Genomic DNA, 25,046 nt, shown 5'->3' with positions numbered 1-25,046 from the left:
AATTGGGACATTGAAAGAATGTGCATCTAAAAATTGTGACATTTTGGCCTTTGTTGTCTACCTGTCTGAACGCTCGTTACCCATTGACAAAATAATCAAATGAAATGGCGTCAACAAACAATAAAAAAAGGAAAAATAGAGCAGAAGCCACAATTCGTTAAATTCGTTAAAACAGGACGTATGAAGACATTGCCAACATTTTTCTTCTGTACGCGATACAATACGGAGCAAAAGGCCGCATAACAGTGTTTATTCTAAACCGAACGAAAAAAAACAAACAAAACAAACACACAGACACAAGCATAAACAAAGAGATTATTGCTTTTTTCTAGACATATTACTGGTTTCATTTTGCTTTATATATATATTTATCAGTACTCTTTTCTTTCATTTGTCTTTATTTCTCTTTTTCTTTATTCTTTCTTTCCTTCTTTTCTCTTTCTTATTCTTGCAATTATTCTTCTGTCTAGATTATTTGTTTGTTCTTTCTTTCTATTTCTCTTTTTTTACGACCTATTTGCTTTCTTTTTTTTTAATTTCTGTCTTTTTTACTCCGTCATTTTCACACACAAATTTTCTTTCTTATTAGTTGCTCTTTACACTCTTTTTCTCATCATCTTTTTATTCTTTTTTCTTTATCGTTTTTTTTAAAATTTATTTTGGTTCGTATAAACCTTTCAGCAAACGTTTTTATTATTACCTCCCTTTCGGAAGTTTAGTTAATATTTCTCTATATGTCCATTTTGCATTTACGTTTCTTTGTTTTTATTTATTCAAATCAACAATTTTTCGTACTTTCTCTGTTTTTCTGCCATTCTTTCCTCTTTCTTTCTCTTGCATTTTCGTCTTCCCCTTAAAATCTTTATTTTTTCTTTCTGTTTCTTTCTTTCATTATTTTGTTCTTCGTTTCCCTTCACATATATTGTTTCTTCATGTTTACCCCTAATTTTAGCCATTATTCTTTGAATTTTATTTTAGTCATTATTGTTTATATTTATTTTTAGCTAAGATTTTTATACGCAATCTAGTCATTATTTCTTTATATGTGTTTTAGTAACTTTTTTGTATGTCATTTTAGTCATTACTTCTTTATATGTCATTTTAGTCATTATTTCTGTATACATCATTTTAGTCATTATTATCTTTATATGTCGATTAGTTATTATATTTTGTATGTCATTGTAGTAATTACTTCTATATATATCATTTTAGTGATTATTTCGTTATTTGTCATTTTAGTTATTATTTCCGTATACGCCATTTTAGTCATTATTTCGATAAAAAGTCTTTTAGTCATTATTTCCGTATACGTCATTTTAGTTATTATTTCTGTATACGTCATTTGAGTCATTATTTCAATATTTGTCATTTTAGTCATTATTTCTGTATATATATTTCTTTATATGTATTTTAGTCACTTTTTGTACGTCATTTTAGTCATTATTTCTGGACACGTCATTTTAGTCATTACTTCTGTGTACGTAATTTCAGTCATTATTTCTGTATACGTAATTTTAGTCATTATATCTGTGTACGTCATTTTAGTCATTCTTTCTTTATACGTCATTTTAGTCATTATATCTGTATACGTCATTTTAGTCATTCTTTCTTTATACGTCATTTTAGTCCTTACTTCTGTATACGTCATTTGGTCATTAGTTATTATATTTTGTATGCCATTGTAGTAATTAATTCTTATATATATCATTTTAGTGATTATTTCGTTATTTGTCATTTTAGTCATTATTTCTGTATACGCCATTTTAGTAATTATTTCTTTAAAAGTCATTTTAGTCATTATTTCCGTATACGTCATTTTAGTCATTATTTCTTTATATTACATTTTAATCATCATTCCTGTATACGTCATTTGAGTCATTATTTCTTCATATGTCATTTTAGTCATTATTTTTGTATACGTCATTTTAGTCATTATTTCATTATTTGTCATTTTAGTAAATATTTCGCTATTTGTCATTTTCGTCATTATTTCTGTATACGTCATTGTACGCATTTTTTCTTTATATGTCATTTAGTAATTATTTCTTTATATCTCATTTAATTAATACGTCATTATTTGTAATTTAAGTCATTATTTTTATACGTCATTTTAGTTATAATTTCTTTATACGTCATTGTACTCATTTTTTCTTTATATCTCATTTTAGTCATTATTATATTTATATGTCGATTAGTTATTATAGTTTGTATGTCATTGTAGTAATTATTTCTATATATATCATTTTATTGATTATATCGTTATTTGTGATTTTAGTCATTATTTCTTTATATATCATTTTAGTTATTATTTCTTTCTATGTCATTTTAGTCAATATTTCGTTATTTGTCATTTTAGTCCGTATTTCTTTATATGTCATTTTAGTCATTATTTCCTTATATATCATTTTAGTTATTATGTCTTTATATGTCATTTTAGTCAATATTTGGTTATTTGTCATTTTAGTTCGTATTTCTTTATATATCATTTAAGTTATTATTTCTTTATATATCATTTTAGTCAATATTTCCCTATTTGTCATTTTAGTCTGTATTTCTTTATATGTCATTTTAATTATTATTTATTTATATGTTATTTTAGTTATTATTTCTTTATGCGTCATTGTACTCATTATTTATTCATATATTATTTTAGTCATTATTACATTATTTGTCATTTTCGTAATTATTACTTTATTTGCCATTTTGTCATTAGTTCTTTATATGCCATTTTAATCATTACTTCTAGATATATGTCATTTTAGTGATTATTTCTTTATATGTCATTGTACTCATTATTTTAGTTATTATTATCTTTATATGTCGATTAGTTGTTATATTTTGTATGTCATTGTAGTAATTATTTCTTTATATATAATTTTAGTGATTATTTCGTTATTTGTCATTTTAGTCATTATTTCTTTATATGTCATTAAGTCATTATTTCTTTATACTCATTTAAGTTATTATTTTTTGTATGTCATTTTAGTCGATATTTCGTTATTTGCATTTTAGTTATTATTCTGTTTTTGTCATTTTTGTCATTATGTCATTATATGTCATTTAAGTCCTCACTTCTTTTATACCTAAATGTACTAATTATTGTTTTATATGTCATTTTTGTCATTATTTCTTTATTTATCATTTTAGTCATAATTTCTATATATCATTTAGTAATTATTTCTTTATATATCATTTTAGTTCTTACTTCTTTATACGTCATTGTATTCATTATTTCTTTGTATATCATTTTTTTGCATGACATTTTAGCCATTATTTCTTTATTTGTCATTTTAGTCATTATTTCGTTATTGTTATTTTAGCTATTATTTCTTTATATCTCTTTGTACTCATTATATATCTATATGTCATTTAATTATTGTTTCTTATATGTCATTTCGTCATTATTTTTTGTATGTAATTTAGTCATTATTTCATTATTTGTCATTTTAGTCATTACTTCTTCTATATATTTTTGCTCCTTACTTTGTTATATGTCTTTAAAGTCCTGGCTTCTTTCTTCCTTTTGTTTTCGTTTATCTTACAAACACTCTTATTTTACTACTTTAATCTGTTTTCGTCCTCTTTTTTTACAGTCTTTACCGTTTTTATTTACATTTTTCTATTTCCTTACACCTTTTCCATTATTTATTTATTTACACCCCTTACTTTTTTTTATCCATTATCTCATTTTTTCCGACTTTATTTGCTTGCTTACTACTTTTTCTTCACAAGCTTATTTTATTTCTTTTATCTGTCTATATTTTCCTTTCTTTTTTTTTCTAACTTTACACTTTGTTTTCTTTCCGTATCTTTTTTTTTCGGTATTACTTTTTCTTTTTTTCCTTTCTTTACTTTCGCTCTATTTTTTCTTCTTTTTTTCCCATTCAACACTAGATAGTTTGTTATTTTCGCCCGTTTTATTTTTTTCTTTATTTTGCTTACTTTTATTACGCTTTCTTTAAGACTCCTTTTTTACACTTTAACATTTCTGTTTCTTTTTTCGTGCTTTATATATATATATATATATATATATATATATATATATATATATATATATATTCTTTTTTAGTTGTATTTTTTAAATATATTTTTCTCTTTAGTTTATATTTTTTATATTGGAGTCAGCACTTATCAAGGCCCAGAGGCCACTCGAGCATAAGTGCTAATGAGTGTACAGTAGTCAATGGGACAATATTATAGCAATCGTTAGTAGTGTAAGTTTGGGGAACGGCTCATCAAGAACTTGTTTACGTTGGACTTGAAGACAACTATATTGTAGTCAGCTGGAAAGCAGGCAAACGGAAGACAGTTCCACAGGTGTGCAGTTCTAAGAAAGAAGCTTTGTTCATGAAATCTACGTTTAGGTTTAGGCACGGATAAAGAGTAGGGCAAATTATTGATAATGTTTTCAGATATACGAGTGTTCCTTGTGAAAGTTTGGCGAGGGAGGATCATAGATTGAAGCTCAGTCAAGCACTTGCCAAGAAAATAACGATAAATCAGATACAGGCTCACAACGTTTCTTCTATGAGAAAAATGTTGAAGGGAAGAGAAAAGGGCATCTTCTACAAGGCTACGAAGTCTATTTTGAACTCTGTCAAGGCAGGATAAGTCCTTTCTAGCAGCTCCTGCCTAGACGTGCCAACAATACCCCATCCTTAAACGTACCTCGATCTTATCTAAATAGGAATTGCACCAGCAGTGAAATATCTACTGGATCGATAGAAGGATCCCACTATTTTTCCAACGACCTTAGCAACGGATTTGATGTACGTATTCCATTTCAAATCAAGAGTAAAGGTCAAGCCCAGAAGCTTGTCAAAACATGGAACATCCCTAAGCAAGCAGCCATTCGTTTCAATTGATGCGAGACGAGGATCGGGACGTTGATGATATAAAGACAGAAGCTTAGTTTTAGATGCATTAAAAGTAACCAGTCACATCTCCCCCATTGTATCACGTGCTTAAAATCAGAGGAGAGAGAATCAGAGAGAACTTGGTCGTTTACGGCCTTTTATGTGCTGCCATAGCATAAATGTCTACGAATAATCTAAGGGTGTGATTTTGAAGATCATTGATGTAGATCAGGAAATGAGTTGGACCCAGGATGAACCCCCGAGGGACTCCAGCATTAATACTATAATTTCTGCACATCAACCACTACTCTTAAGAACATATCAGAGAAAAATGATTTAATAATTAAGAAGACATTTCCAGCTATACCATAGCTGGGGATTTTGTGAAGTAGAACTTTATGCCATACCCTATCAAAGGCCTTTGATATGTTAAGAGCAATTTCCCTAGAAAGAAGCCTCCATCGAGATATTCGTTAATCCTATGAGATATAATCGTAAGCACATCTGCTGTAGATCTAGTAGAACGGAAACCGTATTGCATGCCACTAAGAAGGTTATTTTTGCTGAGGTGGTTGACTGCTTCTCCATTTCAGACAGATTCCAGCAACTTACTCATGGCACACGGAAGATATATTGGTTTGTACTGAGACATATTTCTTTCTTTCTTTCATTTACATGTTTACTATGTTTTATGTACACATTTCTTTTTTTTTTCTTTCGTTTCTCACATATTTTTTCTTTCGTTTATTTACATATTTCTTTCTTCTCGATGCTTCTGCCATATTTTTCCTTCAGTCGTCCATAGTTTTAAGTAACCCGATGGTATATTTTCTGTCCTTTCACGGCGCACGATTAAGACAGATCCACTTTACTAATTCGCAAATCTTGGGGTAAGGCGGGTAGCATTCAAATTCCGGATAGAGGACATTTTTTAGTTGGGAGTTTCTTCAACTTACATTATATATTTGATAAACAATGACTTTGTATTTTAAAGTCTGAAAATTGTTTAGTCATTATACTAGCACTTCTGTGCAAACTCGGTGAAATGAACTAGTCTCACCTCTCTCTCTCTCTCTCTCTATATATATATATATTTATTTATTATACTTTCTCTCTCTATATATTTATTTATTGCATTTATGTTTGTCTGTTTGTCGAACTGTTTGTCTGTCACTTCCACTTTGTTTGGAAACTACTGAGCCCATCTGGCTTAAATTTTGTATTGACCTTTGCTATGACAATCTGCGGCAAATTAAGTATTATAATATAAACGGGATATATATATATACATGTGTATATATATATATATATATATATATATCCCGTTATATATATATATATGTATATATATATATATACATATACATGTATATATATATATATATATATATATACTCTAATTAGTTCTTCTCTCATAAAATGTATATACATGTATATATGACATCTAATTTACATAAAGAAAACACGCTGCTCTCCCCCATCATTATATATAGCCCCAATCCTCCGACTCTCTCGTCAATGACCATCCCTCTTGAAGAAGCCCGCATAAATCGGGCGAAACGTTGAGTATCCAGGTCCTTCCACCTCCATTTTATTTCATATATATATATATATATATATATATATATATACATATAGAAAGTGCGTGCATAAAAACGCGAGACAACCACAACTCTTCACATAAGCCTGACGAATCCTAGCGTAGATAAAACGCGGAATATTCAGTGTAGTTTAATTGCCATATATATTTTATCACTTACTACTTATCTCTACCTACGTATTGAGCACTTTTGAAGTAAATACTTAACGTTTACGCATAAAATAATACTTTTGTATCTTAATTTATGTGATTAAATGAAGTAGTCATATATATATATATATATATATATATATATATATATATTATACATCAATCAATCAATCAATCAATCAATAAAGGTTTTATCACTCAATGTGGAATCCCTCCTTGGATTTTAGTCATCTATCTCTGTCCAGACTCTGTCCCGAGATATCTGTTGTCATCTGGGACCCATGTGTTGTATCAGATCGTCCCTCCATTTTTTTCTTGGTCTTCTATTGGCCTCTTATGTTCACGGGGTGTCATCTCCTGAATCGGTACTGGTTAGGTGTATTAGCAAGGAGAGGCCTAAGACTAACTGGAAACAATGCCAAGATAATACACATACAACACTTGGAATTCCCAAATGGTCACTCATTTTAGTAATGACCACGCTCAACATTGCTTAAATTCGGTGATCTGATGGGAACCGGTGTGTCAACTTGATTATGCCGTATTGTTACTATATATATTCTGAAATTACTACGATCGATTGGATACTTAAATGAATACATTTCATTCGATCAATGGTTGTTCAACATAATCATGGAATCTGCGTTCCCGCTTAAAATTCATAAAGTGGAAACATGTTATGTTAGTTTATTTAACATGAGAAAGTTAATAAAGGCTGAGGATTGAAAACAGGCGTGCATAAAGGTCGCTAACTTAAAAAAAATAGACCCCGAGCTCTTGTTGATAAATTAGTAAAAGTAGACAGTAAACATATTACTCTGTGTAATTATAATAGAGTGATCTCGGTACCAATAATGGGAATTAAAAGAAAGAAGTATAGTTAAAATTTGCCATACTTTGAAAAAAGCGAAATAACGTAGGGTTAAGTGTACGCGAGAAAAAGAGAAAGAGAGAGAGAGCGAATGAGAGAAAGAAAGAGAGAGAGAGAGAGAGAGAGAGAGAGAGAGAGAGAGAGAGAGAGAGAGAGAGAGAGAGTTCTTCAAAATCCAAGATACTTTGGATACTCAATAGAGCTTGACGGATGTCAGGCGATGTGCGAGAGATCCACCTCCTGACTACCTTAACCATCTTCCTTACAATAGTGAAAAAAAAGAAGAAACTCTGAAAACCCACCACGTGATTTTTCACTGTTGTTGTTCTCTTTCGCTGCGTGCTGAACGGGACACCGAAAAACAAGGAACATGTTGAGAATACGCCCTTGAAGGAATGCCAAACAAAACATGGATGAATAGCAACCAGCTTGGTCCCTACATTTCACAGCTCCCTTTCCTATTATAACCGCACATCGACTTGTGTACCACTTGAACAAGACCAGAAAAAGAACAAATATGTCTAACAAAAGTATTTATAAGATACTAGCTGTACGTAACCAACGTTCGTCGGGTGGAAACACTGCGCAGGTGCGCTGCCGAGTGATTTATTCCTTTTTCTGAGATGGCCTTTCCCCTTTTTGCAGTTTGTTGCTGGTCCTGTGCTTATCATCCCAGGCCTTATTTTTCTCTTTGAAAAAAGGGTTAGTTTATTGCCAATTGCCTGAGGCAACCCTACAGGAGAATGCCAACGCGACTACCCAAGCATATATTGCAGGCCACAGTGCTCTTCTTTTAATGTTTTGATAAAAAATCGTTTTACGATCCCTTTGTCTTATTTTTTGCGGTCTGTTATGTTCCGATAATGGTCGGACATGCATTACTCTAAAGCGGTTGGCAGGAGTAATGAGTATTTTCTGAGGCTTAGCATATCTTCAAATGTTCAGACTTGATGTTTAAACAAGGCAAACAATACTTTGTAAGATTCTACATTTTTCAGATTACAGACTTGCAAAGTGACGTGTATTAATCTTAATGATTAAATATTTTACATTCAATCGCAATTCAACGAACATTTTTGGGCTTTCAAATCTCAAACATGCCCGGTGAGCGTCGTTGTTGTTTTTTTTATCAGAATGTCTGAAACATGCGTTTTTTTAAACATAATAACGTGATTTAAATCTATCTTGGACTATTTCGAATTATATTTCAATAGTCAAGTTTAGTGTTTGTAGAATTTTATCCCCATAGGCAACGGATTTCAAGCAGCGTTTCCTCCATAGAGGAGGATTGTTTTACATTCTAGTGTAATTGTGGATTTATGCTATTCAAGGCAGCGATTTGAGCCGCTGTGAGTAGTTTGCATGATCAGCTTGTTTTAACGGTGTTCCTATATGAATGTCACGTGATCTTTGCTACAGTAGAATGTTTTAAAACGTCTGGCAATACTATGACAAACTGACAAAATTATAACTTCAGTACTGACAAACACAGTCGCACGAAAACTATATATTGGCGCATCTTCTCTCAACTAACAAAATGAAATTGCAAACATGAGGTTTTGTAGAGTTACCAACAGCGTGTTCGTAATATTACAAGATATCGTTACAAATACTCTTGTTGATAACGTTACACTAACATTGAAGGAGAAATTGCTAACAGAAAGAAATGATCGAGAGTTAATGATTGTCATGTAGCCGTTGAGAAAACACCATAATGATCCGTAATAGGAGAAATTGGGTAGATTTTGATTATTTAAGAGAACAGCTCAACAAGAACTTGTTTACACTGGACTTGAGAAAGGCCATCTCGTAGTTAGCTCAGAAGCGATATTGTGTTCTACGAACGGGAAGTTCTAGGAAAGAAACTTTGCTTATGAACTTTTCGTATACATATAGAGTAAGAGAAATAGTTTATAATGGTTGTTGCTAGACGAGTTGTGAATGCGTTACAGCTCAACCGTGCACCTGTCATGACATGAACGATAGAGCAGGGAAAGGTTTGTAACGTCTTTTGTGTGACAAAGACGTAGTAAGAATAGGGAAAGTGACATCGCCTACTCGATTTCGAAGCTGGTTTTGCACCGTGCCGAGGCAGGAAAGGTTGCCCTAAGCAGCTTCTCTCCAGATGTGACACCTGTACTCCATCTTGTACAGGTAAAGGATTGCGTCGGGAATGAAGTAGTTTATGAAATGATAGAGTGATCCAACAAGTTTTCCAGCGATCTTGGAAATGGGTTTGATGGAAATCTTCCGTTTAAAATCAAGAGCGAAAGTCAGTTTTAGTAGCTTGTCAAAGTGAGGTGCTTCCTCAAGACAGGAGCTATTCATTTTCATTGCTTTTTTTTTTTGGATGCTTTAAAAGTAACCAGCCGCCTTTTCCTTTTTCAAATTGCATTCTGTGCTTAAGGCCGAAAGAGAGAGAACCAGAAAAAAAAATCTTGACCATTGCCAGGCATTTCGACGTCTATTTCGCGAGATTTAGCGTTATTGACATAATTGTAAACAACATTCTTCAAGCAGCACTTTCAATATAATAGCTTATGTAAATATTTTTAGCTAATATTATTTTATCCAATACGGAAACTTTTCAGCTCTCGAACTTCGATATGATACTCTAAAGTTTCTTAGTTGATTGGAACGTTAGAGTCGCAATAGCACAAAAGGTCGCCCAAGCAAACAAGTAAAACGCAGCAGTAATAATGAAGGTTGGTTTTAAACATCAACAAAATTTCAAATAAACAAATTTTGAAAACCAATCACAGACAATATTATTCACCGCCTGATTTCATACGGAATATAAAAGCCGAAGCACACAGCTTCCGTGTTTGTAATTTTTACACGAGATGTACGTAAAAAAAATCCATCCAAATTAACTTCAGCAACTAAGTCGACGGCAAATAGCACCGGGATGACGATCGATATTACTATACGCATAACGACAGCATATAAACGCCACTCATCAAATACACATACACACCATATAGGTTCAAACACGCATTGGAAAAATATTGAAAACAAAAACAAACAACTAATGTATACGTCATCTACAACGCCTGCCCAGTTTATATACAAGCAAGCTCAAACACAATTTTCCTTTTGTCCGCATATTTTTTCTTTCAGACGACATACGCTAGAAAATCTTTCAAATTTGCCTCAACCGACGACAAGTAGCACACACATAACGAGAGACATTCACAAACTACTGTACGCATAGCAACAGAATATAGACATCGCTCAGTAAACGCACTTACAAGTTTAGGGATAAAACAAAAGCAAGCTAATACATATCTATAATACTTCGGTTTACATACCTTGACACACGAAAACCTACACGGCACCAGCCAAAACGAACATAGCTATTTAACTTCTCACAGACAAAATAACACTGTTTTCCATTTGGGACGTTATTAGTCACTTTAAAACTTTCATTATCTATTGATCTTTGCCTTTCATTGTCAATAAAATCGATATTTTTATGCACGTCTCGATATTTTTTTTTCTGTTGTATTGCCTTATCTTTTACACAGCTCTCATCTGTTTTTTTATTTCTTACCTTTAACGTTATTTTTCGATTGGAAGGAAAAATCCTTTAGTTTCCATACATGCATTGTGTAACTCGTGCCGTTGATGTCGCTGCTTGCCTCCGAGCCATGGCCGGGTCTTACACCCGCTTGACACTCCATTGTATCACGTGGTTTCACGAGTCCAGCCTCTAGAGAAGAAAAAAAAGCAAATTAATGTGACCACACGATTTCAAATGGGCAAAAAAGGTTTTATTCAGAAAATAAATTGGGAAAGGCAAAGTACAGTTTATTAGGGAATATCTGCAGAAAAGAATTGAAACAAATGAAAAAAAAAAGATATTCTTTATTCTGAGAGTTTAGTCTTGAAAATTCTGCACTCATCTAAAACTTGACGCAAAATCGCGTTGGCATCTTCCTGCAGTTTATGGTAAGCAGCTAGAAAAAGTCGATTAGTTAATCAGCAATCGACATTTTTATTGCATTCCCCCCCCCAAACAATGCACATTATCACTTTGGTGTAGGGGGCTACTATCTGGGACATAATTTGCAAGGACACCATGTAGGGAGTTGAGCAGCAAGATGTCTGGTTGCATTGCACTTGAACTTCTGCATGTCAGTACAGTCGTGGAAACAGGAACTTGGAAGGGAATTCCAAAGTCTAGCAATCCTAGAGAAGAAACTATTAGAGTAGAAGACTTTTTGAGGGTCTCTACTATGTGGATGTGGGATTTAGCTACTTGTCGGGGGTATTTATGTGGAGGGGGTACTAGGGCTTGTAATAATCCGGATCACCTATCATTAAAATACTTGTAAACAGGCAGAGGGATGCAATATTTTGTCGATGAGACAGAGGTTCGAGCCTAGCTGCCAGTGCGGGATCTATTACGTTGGCGACTCTCTTTTGAACCCTGTCTAAGACTGAGAGACTAGTAGCAGATGTACCAGGCCAAATGCGGCAACAACACTCCATATATGGGCGTGTGGTGGCTTTCATTCCTTGCAACAAGAAGAAAATGCTGTTTTTAAAGCTAAACTAAATTAGAGTACATTACGTGAAATTATTAAATCTTCCGGATAAGTAATTTCTTTCTGCCAGAAAAGAAAACTCATAATCAGAAATGATAAATTTAAAAAAATGCGAAAGTCTGTAAGATGACTAAAAGAAACATCATTACACACAGATTTGCATTTAGCTATTTTGTCATCCATTTATATATATATATATATATATATATATATATATATATATATATATATATATATAAAGTCGTTATACTAAAATTCTGCATTGCATCATAGGAGCAACACCATCACAATCACAACATCTATAGAGGAAAAAGTCCCTATTTTATAAAAAATAAGTCCTCCCACTGCTACCAGTCAACACCGGAACCAATTCTACCTTTTCCGACGATACTGTTATTACACCGATCGTAACTGGTTATTAGATACCCACACAACATAATCTTTCCGTTTCTCGATCCGTAAACACTAAATTCTCCCTTCTCAAAAATCACTAATTCTGATTGGCTGATAGCGGACTATTCACATATTCCGAAATCAATTCCTTCACTACATAAACGAACGCTCAATAAATTTTACAATATACAATTTACTTTTAAAGGCGGCAATCGTGCTAAAAAATAAACCAAATACAAACATGATAACAACTCATAAATAGAAAATTAAATTCTGGGAACCTTACACTTACCTTTGCACAAAGTACCTACACGCCACTATCCCCACCCAAAATAGACCAGAACAAAACTTACAGGTAATTTATGAATTTTCCGATATTAGAACGGCTTATCGACCCTTATAGGATGCTATATTTTTAGGGTTTTCTTTGTTTTTTATTGGTTTCTTTTTTTCTTCTATTTTGATAAACTCTTACTGTGGACAATTTGGATTAGTTTTATATTTTCTGCTGATTTTCTAGTGTTACTTATCGTGTCCGAATTTTCTTTTTATAAGTCAATAAACGCTTACAAATAAGTTAATACGCCAATATATTATGCAGCTGGGTTTTAAAGGAAACACTTATTTGCTATGCATTTGTTTTTATCCATTGCACTTTCACAATTAAACTTTTTTCACAATTACATTTTTTGTGGAGTATTTTATTTAATTTTTGTTCTTGGACTCATTATCGACACTGCACAGACATTAATTTGTTTTTATTTCTATGAGGGGGTATTTTTTTTTTACATTAGCTCCACATTCACAATTTTCTTTAAAATGACGACTTTTAAATGTTTTGGACTTTGCTGAAAAAGAAAATCCCATTAAAATTTGCATGAGGCAAGTAGTTTTCGAGACAACCCCCTGTATTATGCACCGTATTTCACTAGCCTTAGGTTTGTACGCATGCGCAATATACAAATCTACTTCTCTCCGACCAACACTTCCACCCTTCATTTGCGGGTTTAATTTGGGGCAAATATTTTACAACCCCCTCTCAAAAGAATGGGGTGTTTATTCCGAAAACTCTTCTTAACATGGGGAGATTGGAGTATCTATTCCGAGAGCTGTTCTTAACACGGGGAGGTTGAGGGTGTCTATTCCGAAAGCCCTTCTTAACATTCGCTCATGCATCGAGTATTATTGCTACATTTATGCTGTTGTACCAACAACTAGTATTTCCCTTTACAGATACCAAAAATCTCTCACTTATTAGACCTCACACTGTCTGCAAAGATCCATCCTCTGTCCCATCTCTGCAATATTGTGTCTCTACCTTAGTGTTACAAGTACTTCTAGGAAATATGCTCATACGAACTTATTGCACTTGTATAGCCTCAACATAAGCATCCATATCCTACCTTACTAGCAGCAAAATCCCAACTCTTTACCACAGAGGTATCTAAGTTCCAGAAAACTTTCTACTCCAATAGATTTTTATCTCAGACCTTTTGCCTTTGGAATGTCCTACCTGCTCTCTAATTTTCCTATATTTAATAAACATAATACAATGTAAACAAACACATAGCTGAATTGCATGATAGCAATACTGCATTTTATGACGTCTCTGGTTCTTTTATGGGTCCTAAAGCAAGGGTCCAGTTTTTTATTAATAGAGAGAATGAAAATTTCAATGATGCTTTTTTTTCTATAAACAATCCTAAGGGTAGAGTGTTTTGTAATTTGCATGGGGTTTTAACCGGCTATCTTTAAGGAAATACACGAAGAGCGGACACACGCACACAAATTTTGAATTTTATATATAGTGATAAATTATTTACTGAAGATGAATAGTTGAAATTGCTTTAAGTGAAAGATTGTAAGTTTTAAGTTAATTAAAAAGAAATGTCTTAGTTTCCACATCAAAAGGTTTTGGGGCAACTTTAGAACACTTTGGTGTATAGCACAAGAAATTAAATTGTTTACGGAATTACACAAAGAAAATAACAATTATTTTAAAAGCGGTGAGAGGATATATACATATGTAGAAAAAGAAAGAGAGAGAGAGAGAGAGAGAGAGAGAGAGAGAGAGAGAGAGAGGGGACGAGAAAGAAGCGAAAGGGAGGAGAGAAAGAGGTGGAGAAGTAGTAGATTAGATAGAGTAAAGAGGAGAGAGGGAATAAGAAAGAAGAAACATGGAAAGTAGGAAGAGATGGAAGAAGTGAAGATGGGAAGGAGAGAAGAGAGAGAAAGAAAAAGAAAGAAAGAAAGAAAGAGAGAGAGAAGGGAACGTAATGTAAACAGAAAGGTGGTATAGAGGAGTGACATACACACACACACACACACATATATATATTATACAATCAAATAATTAAATACTAGCAGAATCACAAAATGAGAAATATATTTAATCTACAAATAAGTTTTGATAACGCTGATATTTTCTGAATACTGCAAAAAATAGTTTTCAGACAAGAAAATAAAAAACAATAGGAATAACACGCAGAAAACATTAGTTTAATAACATTTCTATAAAAATAGTGTTCATTGTATTTTAAATATAAAACTGATCCAAATGAAATAAATCGATAAATATTAATAAATACGCAGAAAATAATATTATGCTACATAGTTCAATACAAATAATAAAATCACATGTAATAGAAAATCTTTAATGTACGCCTTCAGTTCAGCACCTCTTGGCAGACAATATCCTTTTTTCCCTGTTTCTTTCGAATGTTACTTTTTTATATAACGTCTCGCTGACTTCAGATTTTGGTGAAGAATTGTTAGACGTGAAAATTACTAAAAGTTCTTTTCATACACTATTACAACAATGATGATATATTGCTATAATGATACTTGCGGGACCCGTGGAAATTCCAAAGATGAATTGATGTTAGCATTCTGTAGATGTTCAGTGTAAATGGAGACGCTCTGATATTATTGTAGCTTTTTTTATTAAAACTGCAAAAGTATTTACGAACTCCCGGTCGTTAAGTACGCTTAAATATATTTTAATTCTTACAGATTTTGTATATATTATTATAGTGTTGATGTTCTATCGATTTTTATATATTATAAAGTTGCGATTTCAAAAATAAAAAAAAACATATACATATGACTTGGGTGCATAAAAAATAAATAGCTTAAATCGAAACCTAAATAAAAACTTCTTGGTAAAATTATTTATGACATGAAATGGAGGCACATAACAATTAAACGACCCAGATGTCAGCATGACACAGAAAATAACACACACGCTATCGTATTAATATATAGATTAGAAAACGAGGCTACATCAAATAGAGGTCACTCACATATGCTTGTTCAGGGTTGTCAGATTGGTAATTTTAAAGCTACATTTCTTGAATTTGGTCTTCATTTTTTTTGGTAATTTTGATACCTTAGCAGTTACTTTTATCGACTAAAAACCAAATCGAACTTGTTCCACAGGTTCAAATTCCCTACATATCAAGTTTAAAGTCGAAAGACCAAAAATTGACAGAATAGTTTGGTAGAGAATGTACCACGCGTAAAGAGAAAGGGCCACTGATATGTATATATATATATATATATATATATATATATATATATATATATATATATATATATATATATATATATATATTAGCAGGCCGACCGGCATTGCATGGTCGAAAAAGAAGCTTAAATATTAAAATTTGATTTATGCATCTTTTTTGTTTTTTGTATTCACTATTTTATAGCTAACTCTGTATTGATTATTATATTTTGCGCAATGTAAAATTATGATTTTAAGAGCTAAGAAAAAACCGTATGGCTTGTGTGCTATCAGCTAGAATCGAAACCAAAACAGCTAGTTATCTAGCATTATTCGTTATTATCTGAGCTAACGACAGATTGATGTCATAACTTCACTTTTCCTCCCACCATTTAGTTTTGTGTAAAAAAAAAAAAAAATTAAAATGGCACTTCATTAAAAAAATAAAAATAAAATGACACTTCATAAAAAAATTAAAATGACACTTCATAAAAAAATTAAAATGACACTTCATTAAAAAAAATTAAAATGACACTTCATGAAAAAAAATTAAAATAAAACTTCATTAAAAAATTAAAATGAAACTTCATTAAAAAAATAAAATGACACTTCATTAAAAACATTAAAATGGCACTTCATTAAAAAAAATTAAAATGACACTTCATTAAAAAAATTAAAATTACACGTCATTAAAAAAATTAAAATGACACTTCATTAAAAAAATAAAAAAAATAAAATGACACTTCATTAAAAAAATTAAAATGACACTTCATGAAAAAATATTAAAATGACACTTCATTAAAAAAAATTAAAATGACACTTCATTAAAAAGAAATATTAAAATTACACTTCATTACAAAAAATGTACTTTTACAGTTTACGGACCGTGTTTTGTTTCTGATAGGATTTTTAAGTTGAATTCAGTTTTTTTTGTATCTTTGTTTATTGACTTGTTAGGTGAAAGTTAATAATAATTCAAATGCTCTTCATGTTTCTAAATACTACTGTTGCTATTTCAGCACGGTACCTCTTTTTTCATAATAAAATGTTATTTAAAATGTTCTCTTTTCTTCTTTATTTACGTCATTTATTTATCTACGTCATCAATTTACGCTACTACATCATCTATACTTCTTCCATCACTGCTTGTCTCATTCAGCTTTTCAGCCAACTTATAAATGTAATGAACAAATGGGCAAATGAAATTATCAGATTATGTTTCTGAATTTTTGAGATGATCATTCATTAAGCGTATTATTTCGATTCTTATTATTAATTTTCTCATCTTGAGTGTTATTCGCATACCATTTCGGTCGGTCTAACCACCGATCTTCTCTAATACAATTTAAAACTACTTAGGACTTCTACCCAATCATGACTAACGACACAAGAGCATGCTCTCGCCGTGGATTAAATCACCATCATATCGTATGAATCCAAAGATTGTTGATATTGGTTTCTCTGATATTGTTCTAGTCAGAATTCTCTCTAGATATTTAAAAGAGGGACCACATGAAGGTTGCCAACATCGTAAGTGAAAATGATTTTTGTGGAAAGAACTGAATTCGAACTTGGAACATCCAGGTCGTCAGTTTGTGTCAACTCTCGTAGATTAAATAAAGGGTTCCGTTTAAAATACAGGGCAGATTCCCTAGTTTGACAGAAAGATTTTTGAGTAGAACAAGGTACACTTACAGAAGGTCGGAGTTTACATCGACCGAAACGTTGTGAACACTTAAGATGAGAACAGTGGTCTGAAGAATCCAAATAATAGAATTTTACTATTATATCAACCAAGTTTCCTCTTTTTTACCGACCACGGCAAAGAAGAGGAAACGCAGGTGGTATGGCCACATAACATGCTCAGAAGAACTTGCAAAAACCATCTTGCAGAGGGAACAGTCCAAGGGAAAAAGAAGACGAGGAAGACAGAAAAAGTTGACCGACAGCATCCTTGATTAGACAGAGAAAAACTTCGATGTTACCCAGGCACTCGCTCACAACCGCACCATGTGAAGTCAGCTGGTTAACAATTATTCCACTATGCAGTGTGTCTACACCCCTGGCGGGTTACGGGACCAGTAACATTAACTATTATGTAGATTACAGAAGCAAACGTTTAACGGATATGTTTTCGTTTAGCTTTGAAGAAAAGCAAATATTTCCAACTAATCCCTATGTTACGACTATTAGCATCTGAAGAATCTGACAAATTTAATGTCACTTTTAATACGCCACAATGTTTTAGCAAGAACTAATCTCCATTTCCGACGTATGTCAAACTAGGAAAGATACTCCGCAACTCGGTGCAATAATTGTGATTGACAAGACTAAAACCATTAAAAGACGGCGCCTTCACATTAAGTGTTGGCGTTGGCAATTTATTTGGGTCTTTTTTTTATTTATTTGTCTTGCTGCTAAACGACTTCCAAATTAATACGAATAAATATACGGTTGACTTAATGAAAGGACAGTTTGGATTGATGAAAATGGCCGCTGAGGTTAAAGATACCGGATTAGCTTACTCGTATTACATGGAAGCAAATACCCACGAATTATTAAATGAGGGAGGGGGAAAGACCTAGGGAGCACAAGAAAAAAAGAAGTGACGAGATAAAGAAAGAGAGAGAGAGATAAAGGAAGAGAGATGAGGGGGAAGAGAGAGGTAAGACAGATAGGGAGGGAGATAGGGGGAATGAAAGGGTGCATACAAGAACCAGAAGACAGAAAACTTTTCTGTGCAAAAAAAAAAAAAAAAAAAAAAAAATCGTATGTAATTTTCATTAGTTTTCATTAATGATCTTCGTCCGGCTCGCGACCTCTCATTATAATATGATCTGAAAAGAATCCGCCAAATCCTAAAATGCCCCAAGGAGTTTTTCCTTTTAAATAGTCAAAAAAGTCCTTCCAAAGAGGCGAAATATATCGGTACTCATACATTGTATGACTCGCGATTTTTATGAAGTTGGCTCGAGCTCGCTCGGCAGCTGACGGAAATAATCTGAAACAGTCGAGCATTCCTCCTCAATTTTAAAAGTATTACAAAGAAAGAATAAACAATATTTATGTAATACAGATTACAATGGAAAAGAAATATCGAAATAACGAAAATATAACATGAATGTAAATTTAATGAATAAATTAAAAAAAAGTTTTGCAACATATTTTTTTTAATTTGTAAGAAACTTTTTTCGAAATGTTTTTATCAAAGAAAGGTTTTTAGGAAAAAAACTATTTTTTGTTTATTTTTGAAAGTTATTTCATCAAAGATTTTAAGGAAGAAATAGTTTTGTAAAGTTTTAAAATTTGTTTCTGAAGGCAAGTTTTAAGGAAAAAACTGTATTTTAGTTTTTAAGTTGTTTTTCTTTCCAGAAAGATGTTTTTGGTAATTTTTCGTTGTATTAAAAAGTTTTTTTATTTGATAAAAACTAATAAAAATGGAAGAAAACTTGTAAGAAAATCTTTTTTTTCAGAAATATCTTTGACCCTAACCTTAATCCCAAACTTAAACCTTACCCTAAACCCTAACACTGACCCTAAACTCTAACCCTAACTTTAACCCTAAACCCTTGCCCTAACCCCAAACACTAATCCTAAATCCTAACCCTAAACACCAACACTAACTCTAACCCCTAACAATAACGCTATCCCACGCCCGACATGTCAAATAAGCTGCTATCAAGTTCCTTTATTGACAGAATGTTAATATATCTTCTGGTAGTGTCTAAATTCTCCACCCCAGCAACAGTAAATTCTCACTTCCTTTCTTTTCCATTTTCTTCTTGTTAGTTCTGTTCTGAGGCATTACTGCATGGCACGATACTTGGTTTCTTTGATGGACACAGACAACAACTATTGGAACTGTTGATTTCATATCTCGAGTCTTTCAGCTTGTGTGGTAATAAAATTTCTCAAATGCACTTGTGCAGTTAGGCTGTTTAATGTAATATTTTCGGCTCAAATCGACTGTTCCTTCTTTCATCTGATTATTTCGATTATTAATTTTCGATACTTATCAAAGATATTCAAATAGAAAAAGACATTCCGATACAAAAAGACATTCCAATACAAAAAGACATTCCGATACAAAAAGACATTACAATACAAAAAGACATTCCAATACAAAAAGACATTCAAATACAAAAAGACATTCCAATACAAAAAGACATTCCGATACAAAAAGATATTCTAATACAAAAAGACATTCCAATACAAAAGGACATTCCAATACAAAAGGACATTACAATACAAAAGGACATTCAAATACAAAAAGACATTCCGATACAAAAAGACATTCCAATACAAAAAGACATTCCGATACAAAAAGATATTGCAACACAAAAAGACATTCCGATACAAAAAGACATTCCAATACAAAAAGACATCCCAATACAAAAAGACATTCCGATACAAAAAAATATTCCGATATAAAAAGACATTCCAATACAAAAAGACATTCCAATACAAAAAGACATTCCAATACAAAAAGACATTCCAATACAAAAGGACATTCCAATGCAAAAGGACATTTCAATGCAAAAAGACATTCCAATACAAAAAGACATTCCGATACAAAAAATATTCCAATACAAAAAATATTCCAATACAAAAAGACATTCAAATACAAAAAGACATTTCAATACAAAAAGACATTCCAATAGAAAAAGACATTCCGATACAAAAAGGCATTCCAATACAAAAAGACATTCCGATACAAAAAGACATTCCAATACAAAAGGACATTCCAATGCAAAAGGACATTTCAACGCAAAAAGACATTCCAATACAAAAAGAAATTCTGATACAAAAAAATATTCCAATACAAAAAAAATATTCCAATACAAAAAGACATTCCAATACAAAAAGACATCCCAATACAAAAAGACATTCCGATACAAAAAGACATTCTAATACAAAAAGACATTCCGATACAAAAAGATATTGCAATACAAAAAGATATTCCGATACAAAAAGACATTCCAATACAAAAAGACATTCCAATACAAAAAGACATTCCAATACAAAAAAAAAACATTCCAATAAAGAAAGACATTCTAATACAAAAAGAAATTCCGATACAAAACCTATATAAAAAATTGCCAGACACATGAAGTTTCTTTTGTGTGAAATTTCATAAAAATCGCCCCAACCGTTTTCGAGTCCATAGGTAACGAACCCAAAGATCCATGGTCACATAAAGTTTCCTTTATACAATTTTGTAAATGATATAAGCGTGACAGAATTTATTTATTTATATATCGAAAAAGTGCATTTGCTTTATGGAAAGACATGTAAACTTTAAATCTAAAATCTAGAAAATTTGCATTGTTATCCGTAGTGTTCATCGTTATTCTAAAATACAGATTGTTAAATAGTACTACAATCTCCTTACAGAGAACATGCAATTATTTCGTAACTATAATAGCAGAACACATTAGCCCATATTGATTAATTAGATTAATTAATCGCCTTTATTATGTCATATCTGCAGACTACAGCAGTGTTTTTAAACTAATATAAACAAATACTTACAACAAATCCAACTTTGTTGTAAAAACTTTTTTTCACATCGAACAAGACATATTGCCACTTGGATATAAGGGGATACTATTTCGGATCATATTTAACAGGGAATTGTGGGAGTTTAGTAGCAAGATTCTTGTTCACATTACATTTAAATCTTTGCATTAGTACAATTAAGGCAGCAGAAAACAAGGAGAAAATTCCGAAGTCTAATAGTCCGAGGACACAAAAAAAAGCTGTTAAAGTATTAGGCTTTTCAACATCAACAGTGAAGGGGTATGATTTTGCTGCTTGACGGGTTGATCGGGAAATATGCACATATACGATGAATTTATCATGTCACATTGTATTAAAGGCACAGAAATGCAAAATTGTGACGATGAGACAGTGGTTAAAGCTTAACGGATAATGCGGGATCTATTAGATTGGGTCTTTTTTGGACCCTATCTAAGAGGGAGGAACTAGTGGTAGATTCAATAGCCCAGATGTGGCAACAATAATCCATGCATGGGCGAATGATAGTTTTTGTAGCAGTTTAGGATACTCTCTGGTGTTCATTCCAATTTTAATACTTTCATAATTCTCTTTTTCGTTAAATTCGCAATCTATTCATCTCATTAACGCGTATCCTCGAGTGGATTTTATTCTTAATAAGCGATGACACATTAATAAGAATAACGATAAAGGATTTACTTTACTAACTGATTTAATATTTTTGGTGCTGACTTTTGTATCGTTTCTCTGTCTCTAGTCCTTCTTTCTCTTGTCCTTCTTCTTTCTCAAAATTATCTACTCCCCCCTCTTTCTCTCTCCCTTTTTTAATTCCTTTCATTCGACCTAATCCCACGCAGTGTAGATAATATGAGGAATGTCACCATCGAACCATTGGTTTGCAGCGTGGGGGTAATCTCATGGGACCTAGCAAAAGTGCAAAAAACAAAAACAAAAAAAGCAAAAAAATGAAAACAAAATAAAAAATGAAACGAGGTTGGCCTTACTTCTATCAACCTTCTCCCCTACCCCCACCCCGTGCCACCGACAAATGTGAAGATAAAGACTCCTTGAGTGAGCCAAGGGCCACTTGTAGGGCGTGCTCTCTTTTAAGCGCCTGTTAGCGCACTAAAAGAGTGACGCTAACCTGCGCACGGCTCTCATTACGTCGAGGGTAATTTCAGTTGTAAATGGCCTGTTTCAAACTGCTGTAAACATTTAGAATTGGCGGGAGACAAAACAGTTGTATTGCGCACGTGACTCTCAAGAACTTTTCTGTTTCGCAAAATAACTACCCGAGTTCTGCTTCATTGATATAAAGATAAATATTAAAAAAAAACTTGTCATCTTCTTTTATTTTATATTGGTATTCACAAAATAACTAGGAACACATTTTGATCAGAAATATTGCAAAAAAGAGAAATAAAAACTATCCTTGAACTGTTAGAGGCGGACGTATAAAACAATGTTAAAAACGGTAATCTGCATACGTTTAAAGTACAAGTTAGAAGATAATAGTATTAAGTAGGTTTTGGATATGATGTTATGCAAAAAGGTGCGCGGGAGCGAAGCAAAGATTGATTAAGCCTTTTAGGTTTGCAATGATAATTTTCCACATAAATGCATAATTTTATCGGAGTGGATAATTTTTATTAGAAATTAACAAATTGGAGTATTGAATATTATATGTTAGGGATTCTACGTACATGTAATTAAGTTAACTAGTGTTAATTTTGACAAGGTTCATATTTTGTGCATGTCACGATAACCTTAATCTGCAAAAGAGAGTTGCCCCCAGAGACGGATAACATAAACTTGAAGAAGGGAGTAACAAGTCGAACCATAGACAAAACAAAGGAGATGACCAATAACGTTACGTTTTCGGGCCAGAGAAAATGAACATTTTCAAATCAATCCGAATGAGACACTGCCGATAATGTAGAAAAGTTGATAATCTAAGCTAATCTTACCACAATGACTCTGTCCGTGTGCGTCGCTAATTTCAGTTAAGTTAGAAAACAAATAATTAGCTAAGAGAACATTAATTTTTCTATCTTGAGATCTTCTAATTTTTCTATCCTGAGTCAATTCCCTACAAATAAAACATTGAGAAAACTCAGTGAACGTCTCCTTGAATTACTTTCTTCACAAAAAGAAGCTTATTTGTATGGCAACTACTAGACGAAACTTCGACAATGAAGAAAAGTATCGGCGTCGAAAATTCACGCATAAACAAATCACCTATAAAAATATAAATATAACATTGAATACGTTATAGAATATGACATTAATTATGTACCCGACCTAGAAAAAAAAAGATCTATTCCGCCTCTTTAGTTAAGAGCAATTCTAGTAATAGAAAAATAATTCACAATGGATGGTAAAAGAAATAACTATCGTAAAGAAAATAAAATTATCCAGTTGCAAATATTAAATGCAGTTTTCCCAAGCAGAAATCCGCAGCATCAATACAATCAGAGAAGCTTTGAATTTTACAGAATTCTCAGTAAATAAAGGTGGTATTAATCCAGTCAAGATCAGCAGTAGTCCTATTATCGTGTCAAGACGAAGAGCTATGAATAAAAATTCAAAGAGATTTAGTTTATTTATACAGCAATTCTGGTACCTGATTGATTCGTTCTCATTACCCCCGGGCTATTGTTGGATAATCCAGATCCCCAGAGAATGACGTTAAAAAAGTCGGTCAGCAACCTGGATACGAATGCCCGAGAATGACGTCAAAGAAATCAAAATGTTGGACGTAGAATCCTCGGAGATTGGGTCAGCGATATTGCCCACATTTCAAGACAATGCATGGTAGAATGTTGACGTCATCTGTGCCAATAAAGTAGATGGCAGACAACGGAGGAAGAGAGAAAGCGACCACGACGGCCGAGCTAAGCGACACCCTTCTTCTCCACCACAAGAACACACCATCCCCACTTTACACGCCGTCACTAATGTCAAAACTGTCATTTGAAAACCGAAAAGCTTATTTTGAATGAACAAAATATTTTTATAATCATCCACCTCTTTGTGATCGTATCAAGTATTTAGCATTTTCCGGTTAAAGGTCACTAGATGTCTTTTTCGAGGCCTGCTTCCCTTATAGGGATGTGCCGGGAAATTACTGCTTATCTGGATGCACAAAATAAAAGCTTAACCCTAGTAAAAATAATAACGTATTAAAAATAATCTCATTATATAATCAGAAGGAATATAAAACTAAAGAAAGTGAAAAACGAAATATGTATAGAGTAATTTGCGGTGTGTCGCCGGAACTGTCCTTCAGATAGCAAGCCAGTCAGAGATATTTTTTATTACTTTGGAGTCACAACTAATTAAGACCCAAAGGTCACTCGAGGATAAAAGTTAATGAATGTATGGCGATAGTCTAGTAATCGTTAATGGTTTAAATTGAGTAGAATTTGATTTTTTATGAGGATAGCTTAACAAGAACTTGTTTACATTGGATTTGAAGGCTACCATGTTGTATTCAACCGGGAAGCAGAGACGTGGAAGAGTTTTGTACCAGTCTTAGATCGAAGAACATATGTTACATAGTAGGGACCGGACATCGGTGACAAAGTTCATACTGAGCGTATGA

The 25,046-nt window shown here is 32.6% G+C and overlaps 1 protein-coding gene across 1 annotated transcript in view; it reads right to left on the bottom strand.

Annotated features, from left to right (window-relative positions):
* Nucleotides 1-25,046, bottom strand: part of LOC145276711 (ADAMTS-like protein 3) — a 583,334-nt gene that overhangs the window by 112,024 nt on the left and 446,264 nt on the right. Inside the window, exon 10 of the mRNA XM_080127906.1 lies at nucleotides 11,031-11,189. Coding sequence (XP_079984032.1) covers nucleotides 11,031-11,189 — 159 coding nt within the window. The remainder of the gene's footprint in view (nucleotides 1-11,030; nucleotides 11,190-25,046) is intronic.

This window comes from Euprymna scolopes, chromosome 5, assembly GCF_053919585.1.
Source record: "Euprymna scolopes isolate OS-2025 chromosome 5, ASM5391958v1, whole genome shotgun sequence".
Classification (NCBI taxonomy): Eukaryota; Metazoa; Mollusca; class Cephalopoda; order Sepiida; family Sepiolidae; genus Euprymna; species Euprymna scolopes.
Note: the sequence above shows the minus strand (reverse complement) of the source record. Positions and strands in the feature narration are given on the sequence as shown.